At 40.7% G+C, this 7,094-nt stretch overlaps 2 protein-coding genes across 2 annotated transcripts in view; both read right to left on the reverse strand.

Moving 5' to 3' along the window:
• The window catches only part of si:dkey-230p4.1 (trichohyalin), a 20,468-nt gene extending 15,531 nt beyond the window's left edge, over positions 1 to 4,937 (reverse strand). Inside the window, 10 exon segments of the mRNA XM_025063702.1 lie at positions 1 to 181; positions 290 to 396; positions 510 to 675; positions 768 to 838; positions 1,267 to 1,332; positions 2,430 to 2,558; positions 2,659 to 2,824; positions 3,370 to 3,448; positions 3,847 to 3,934; positions 4,713 to 4,937. The exon segment at positions 1 to 181 is cut by the window's left edge and continues 734 nt beyond it. Of these exon segments, the coding sequence (XP_024919470.1) occupies positions 1 to 181; positions 290 to 396; positions 510 to 675; positions 768 to 838; positions 1,267 to 1,332; positions 2,430 to 2,558; positions 2,659 to 2,820 (882 nt within the window). The 5' untranslated portion in view covers positions 2,821 to 2,824; positions 3,370 to 3,448; positions 3,847 to 3,934; positions 4,713 to 4,937.
• A 163-nt stretch (positions 4,938 to 5,100) lies between these two features.
• The window catches only part of LOC103391547 (thrombospondin-type laminin G domain and EAR repeat-containing protein-like), a 10,452-nt gene continuing 8,458 nt past the window's right edge, over positions 5,101 to 7,094 (reverse strand). The window contains exons 12-15 of the mRNA XM_025064124.1: positions 6,911 to 7,087; positions 6,334 to 6,512; positions 5,782 to 5,883; positions 5,101 to 5,685 (exon numbers count right to left, since the gene is read on the reverse strand). Coding sequence (XP_024919892.1) covers positions 5,532 to 5,685; positions 5,782 to 5,883; positions 6,334 to 6,512; positions 6,911 to 7,087 — 612 coding nt within the window. The 3' untranslated portion in view covers positions 5,101 to 5,531. The remainder of the gene's footprint in view (positions 5,686 to 5,781; positions 5,884 to 6,333; positions 6,513 to 6,910; positions 7,088 to 7,094) is intronic.

Consider the following 7,094-nt stretch of genomic DNA (forward strand, 5'->3'; position numbering starts at 1 on the left):
GAGGAGGTTAACGGATGAGATAGAAAGCTCGGCAGAGGAAGATTGAGTGGAGGTGACCGGGAATGACAGGCGGCGGAGATCAGTTGGAGAGCTGTACAATATGGAGAAAAAGGCGGAGTCACAGGTGGAGAGGAGGGAGGTGGAGAGACAGGAAAAGTCGGCCCTTAACTGCCACAGGTCCCTGAAAAAAAAACAGAGAGGAGGTCAGTAGATAGTGGTGCGTTTTACCAAACTTTTGATTCCAAACCCAACTGTGTTAAAGGTGTGTGTGTGTGTGTGTGTGGATTACCTGTCTACTGCAGCCTTTAAAATGTGACAGTGTCTCTTAAGAGAAGCCACCGATCTCCAGACAGACAACAACTGTCTCTGATGCTTAGCCACGACATCGGAGTGAAACTAAACAACAGCCAGACACACGCACACACACACACACAATGTTAAAATGCTGCCAGTCTGGTTGCAGAGAAACGTACAAATTGAAAAAAAAAAAAAAAAAAAAAACCTCACACCACCTTCTCTTTTCTCGAGCCGGACTCCCTGTGTTCCACCTCCTTCACAGCCCTTGACCAATCGGTGGCACATTTGTGAATGTCTTCCCTCAATGTCTCATTGGCCTGCTCCGATTGGTTGAGCTGCTCACGCAAGAGGGTGTTGGTATGAGCCAAGGCCAGTGATCTGAGAAGAGGGTGACACTAACTTTACCAAGTGTTTCCCATCACACACACACACACACACACCAAAGCGCACGTGCACAGACACACACACACCTCTGTTGCTCCTCCTCAAGCCGGATAAGGGCACTCTCCAGAGAGTCGCTGTGATCCTCTCGGATTCTCCGCTGCACGACAAACCACCACAGGAAGACATTAGGGTCTTGAATATATAATACAGTGCCAAAGGTCATACGTCATTACTACATTTTTACTGCACTGTGGTCTCAGTATTGTAGTAATGGAGTATCGGGACTATGTTGTCTCGTTATTCTAATCGGACCTGTTTGTTGTGTTGATTCTGCCTCTCGAGCTCCAAATTGCGACACTGATGTCTGTAATCCACCAACTGTCAAAGGGGAGGACATGGGAGACAAGGTGAGACGGGACAAGCAGGATGAGACGTAAAATCAGACAATAGACTGATTAAAGAACAGAAGGCAAAGTAACATTTTTCAGACTATGAGTCGCATCTGTTTTCGTCCTTTGGCTGGGTTGGCGACTTATACTCCCGTTTTCATCCTTTGGCTGGGTTTGCGACTTATTCTAATCGGACCTGTTTGTTGTGTTGATTCTGCCTCTCGAGCTCCAAATTGCGACACTGATGTCTGTAATCCACCAACTGTCAAAGGGGAGGACATGGGAGACAAGGTGAGACGGGACAAGCAGGATGAGACGTAAAATCAGACAATAGACTGATTAAAGAACAGAAGGCAAAGTAACATTTTTCAGACTATGAGTCGCATCTGTTTTCGTCCTTTGGCTGGGTTGGCGACTTATACTCAGGTGCAACTTATATGCTAAAATTAGGGATGTCTGATAATATCGGCCGACTGGTATTAGCATATTTTGTAATATCTGTAAGAATCCAATATGCAATCCCTGGGTTTCGCCAAATGATGTGGGATCTAAAAATAATGCAATGCCCCAGCGACGGACCAATCAGGTGTCTCAGTGCTCAGAAGAACTTTTATTGAAACACAATTTCAGTAACTCATTCTAAACTCCTTTATGGCTCTCAACGCAGCTTCTCCAAAAACACCTCTTCCTCTTTTCAGACCCTCCGCACTCTCTCTTCCTCACACACACACACACAAACTCAAAACACCTCCTCACTCCCTCTCCCATACCCGTAACTCCTTCATAACACATGAACAAAACGTTATCAAACAAGCCTCTAGTCACTAGATGGCAGTATTGCAACTTATTTTATTACTCTAAATTGACAAACAGGGGATTGTATGAAGAATGCTGGTGCCATCAACTCTTACAGTGGTTCGTGCGGATAAATAAATAAAGAAATATTCCCAGGCGTTCAATAGTATTTTCATTCTGTTCCATAGGGAGGCAGAAAATAATTGAGAAACACTGTTATAACCCATCATGTTAGTGAGCAGGCAACACTTAACTTCCACCACTGCCCCGCTATATCGGTCTCGGTTGATATCGGAATCGGAAATTAAGTGTTTGGACAACATCGTCATGTGGGATATCGGCAAAAAGTTCATCCCTAATTAAAATATATAATTTCACATGTTCACTGGCACTCTAGCTGGCTGGAAAATACAGTATTTGTCTTCCATGAACAAAGACTATGTGTGACAAGATGAGATTTAAATTAAAAAAAAAAAATTAAAATAACAATGGCACAAGACTGTTTAAATAAAAGAATCACATTTGTATTATGCTAGGCCATCTAGGATTACACACGTTCCTCACCTTATTCTTCAGGCTCTGGATGAGCAGCATCTGTCTGGCTTCCTTCTCTTTTAACTGTCTCAACTGTTTCCTCCCCTCTCTCTGTTCACTGTCCACATGAAGAGACAGAGACAGAGGGAACACTGACAGCTGGTGACACACGAGAGACACATACAGGGTTACACAGACTGATTAAGACATTCCGATTTACAGCACGGCATCATCACAACCTCCACCTCTTCTTCCTTACCTTGTCATTCAGAGCTCTGCATCTTGACCTCAGCTCGTCCCTCTCCGCGCTCGTCTCAGCCAGCTTCACCTGCAGACGACATAGCTCAGTTTCCAGCTCTGCCTTCTCCTTCTGCCACTGGCCCAACTGCCTTGTTTCCCGGCTCCGAGACAATGAGGTCATGGTCCTGAGGACGGATATGAAAAAAATGTGGTGGGTTTTCTGATATTGCACCCTATTAGTTCATCTCTTAAACTTTCATATAGTTTTTCCCAGAGATGAACAACATAAGGTCACAGTTTGATTTGACCGATGGAACGCACTGATAATGGATTTCAGGTCAGACTGTGCCCCGCGACCCGGTAACGGATAAGCGGAAGAAAATAGATGGATGGATGGATGGATGAAGTACCGCATTTTCCGGAGGATAAGTCGCTCGAGAATATAAGTCGCATCAGCCAAAGGATGAAAAAAGTGCGATTTACAGGAGTAGCAGATACTGCTAAACAAGCCTAGAGTGCCCTCTAGCGTCAGTCAGTGTGAAAATAACAAACATGTAAAATTATATATTTTATTATACAAGTTGCACCTGAGTATAAGTCGCAAGCTCAGCCAAAGGATAAAAAAAAGAAAAACCTATAGTCCTGAAAATACCGTAACCGTACCACCTTTGTGATTGATGTTTTTGCTTTCAAAATGAAAAGTGGCACAGTAATAACACGAAAACCTTACCTGTGGTTGATTTTCACAAACGTATCTGAGCTTTTCTGTGCCGAACATGACAGATCCTTCACTTCTGTTCATCTAATAACTGTAAAAAAAAAAAAAAACCAGGAAATTAATGTAATTAATTAAATGATTTCTCGCACAAGAAAAATCAACATTGGACACATGCACTCGGCGTGACTGCAACGGCATCATATTTTAAATGCACAGAAAATCTGACTTTAATAATACAACGTCCATCTGTGGCTTCTTTCAAGACTTTGATCCTTTTAAATTATGTTTACTTGATATTTATTTATCTGATCAGTTTTTGGAATTGGAATGTTTTGAGGGAATAGACCAATGTTCAAAGGAAAGATGGTGGTAAATATGAAATGATCAAAAGATGGCGTACATTAAACCAACTAACAGGAAGTGCAGTAAAAAAAAGAAGATTAATAAAACTAAAAAAAAACAAAGAAAATGTGACAAAGTAATACATACAGAAGAGCATCTCAGAAGAAAGAGTAGATCGTTAAGGAGCAGCCTCTTCATTTCTCACCACCAAGGAAGTACTTTTTTTACTGAGAACCTGTAAGATTTACATAAAGGCAGGACAACAGGAAGTAAAAGAATGTAGCACAACACAGCTGGTCCACTTTTCTTCCCAGTGACATGAACACTGGTACACAAGATATATGTTCTAAAGTCTTGCTACTGCTACTACAGTAGTAATCAACATAGTTAAATAATACTATACACAGTGTGGTGCAGTACATATAGTAAATGACTAAGAAACGGTAGAGCTATTAAATGAACTGCTTATCGTGTCATCTTATGTAGCGTTTTAACTGTTATATTCTCTGTATCTGACTGTCTGTCTATCTATATACAGCAGCAATGCGTAGTAAAATTCTAATTACAAAATTGTTCACCGGTATAAATATATCGAATATTTAAACAATTGTCTCACTATGACTGCATACTGTGTGTGCAATTATTTATTTTTTCCTGCATTATCACTAAGTTGTTATTGTACCGCAGTGATATTTAATTTGAAGCAGCGTGTCGTTAACGTGTGGCCACTGTTTTCTGTTGTACTGTTAAATGCATACGTTGTGCGTTGTCTTAACTAATATTTTTCCTGTTTTATTTGGGTTTCTCTTCTGACAGTAGTCGAATTCATTTTTGCTGCTTATGAAGGCATAAGTTAAGTTTACTCGAAATTATAGCTAGTGCTAGCAACAGTTTTAGCTAGTGCTAGCAACACGTTCTGGATAACAGTTCTGAATAACAGTGTCCAATTAAAATTTACGTGACGACAGAGATGAAGACTGAGAAGGCTGACATGACAACAAACATGTACTCACCCAAAAGAAATGTCATCAGGATCCGAGTGAAGTGCTATTGTACTGGATCAAAACTAGTTTCAACATTTGTGCCTTATCTATCAGACTAATATCAAACTAAATAAAATCACATGCACCAGTGACGATATTAACTAAACAAAACAGCTGCAGCTGGGAGAATGAAACAAAAGTTTGAACCAGGAATCGTGAACTTTAACAGCGGAAACACTACATACTTCCGCCCTAACTGTGACGCAGCGACACCCTCAGGAATAAGGACACAGGACTGCAAATATGTGATAAAAATGTATTTTGGTGGAAATTCGCTGATTTTCTCCACTATTTAGTATATCAATAATGAAAGTCAAGTTTCTCCACAATTTAGTATATCAATAATGAAAGTCAAGACTCAAAATCTTCTTTATTAAAACTTTATTTTTAAATACTTTAACAATACCTATACTTACAACATCCTTACATTGTGTGTCAACCAGTTCATACGTTCTTTTGGAGTACTTTTCAAGCATCTCAAAAGCAGCTATTGTCTACCAGACAAGTGACTATTTGAAGATGCTCTATGGGCACCCATAACAACCCAAAGAAATGGTGACATCTACAGGTCGTTTCAATAAAGCCTCACTTGGCTGAACATTAAGCTTAATTTCCTGCTGTCAAATACATCGTTACAAACTAGTTTCAACAAAATCAAAATAAATATTATAATACAAATCTACGTGTTATCACTTTTGATGCGTCAGATAAATAATGCTTTATCAGGTATATGCAGGTGTTAAACTGAGTCTTGAGGTGGCACTGTTGTAGAGTTTAAAACCATTTCAGTTAGTAGGTTTTGAGCTTGAAGACCTTGCTGAGCCTTGAGGTGGCGCTGGAGTAAATGAGGAAGGAGTTTTGGTCAGTGCTGAAGTGTTCCCAATCCCTGCAGCCAAATGTTGGAAGATTGTGGACAGGAACAAAGCCCTCATATCCCTGCCATCTAAAAAAATCCAAACGACACTGATCAAAACCCTGGAAAATGGCAACACACTGGACTAAAAAATCCAAATAGAACAGAAAAACGAAAGGAAGTGACCTATAGATGACACTGGTTAGAGAGTATGAGCTGCCGTCATAAGAGTTTGCAACAACAAGGAACCGCTCATCTCCAACAGTGAAGAATTCCCAGTCCACTGCGCTGATAAAAAACGAAATTAAGCAAGGATTAAATTATTATTGTTAAATGCAAGATAACCTTAAATGTGTGGTTTGTAGCAGAATTGGGATGAGGGTGGTTTAGATCGGCGGTCCCCAACCGTTATTGTACCAGGGACTGATTGGCTGGGTTTGTAGCAGAATATAATAACATCTGTTATTGTACCAGGGACTGATTGGCTGGTATCAGCTGTTACTGCGACTGGTAATACATTGTTGAAGGATCATTTTCAAAATAAAACACCTTTTAGACTTTATCCTGTTAGTATCAGAGTGTGAATGACCTATGGTTTTGAAATGTGACCTACGAACTGACACCAGTCCCCGGACGTGGGGTGGGGGACCCTTGGTTTAGATCACTATTGGATTACATATTTTAAAAGCAGCGTTTTATTTATAGAAACAGCACGCTACCCTACAGGAAGTGACTCACCTGTGCGTTAAGATCTCCTGGAATCGGATGAAGCTGTTAGTTAAAGTGCTGAGTTCATACACCGTTGAGTTGATGCTATATGAACTGGGACCAAGATCCGAGATTTTCTGACTGTTGGCGACCACGAGGAAAAACCTGTTGTCGATTTTGAATGTCTCCCAATCGGTGGCTCCAATTGTCTGCAGAGGAGGGAGGGAGGAACTGAGGTTAACAATGGCATTTGGTGAATAAATGTGTTCTGGTGCCCAGACTGTAAAGTCCATTAAGTGTTTGGTACTTGAGGCTACACGCATAAAATTGCTATAGCTAGGTGCGGCTAAACCGGAAACCCATATAAATAGAATTTTGTACTTACTTTCTTTTAGGGGCATTTAGTATTAAGTATTAATACTAAACAAATCAAGCTTTTAAGATTTATAACAGTATATCCAAAACATTGGAGACGTCAGTCTCGCAAGAATTGTGCCAGGAACAGTATATCCAAAACATGTCAGTCTCGCAAGAATTGTGCCAGGAATTCTTCCATGTCCCCATTTCTAGCTATCACTGATGCATCACAAGGATGTTGAACACCTACTGGAATATTCTGAAAGGTCTGGAAGTAGCCGTCCATCCAAACATAGATGGTGGAGCTAATAGTGGTGCTCTGACCATCAAATGTGTTTGCTACGACCAGAAAGTGGTACGGTCCAACAGTAAAGAACTCCCAATCATACGCTCCAGATGTGGAAAGAGTCTGATTGACCTCAAACACCTGTAAG

This window comes from Cynoglossus semilaevis, chromosome 16, assembly GCF_000523025.1.
Source record: "Cynoglossus semilaevis isolate Cse_v1.0 chromosome 16, Cse_v1.0, whole genome shotgun sequence".
Taxonomy (NCBI): Eukaryota; Metazoa; Chordata; class Actinopteri; order Pleuronectiformes; family Cynoglossidae; genus Cynoglossus; species Cynoglossus semilaevis.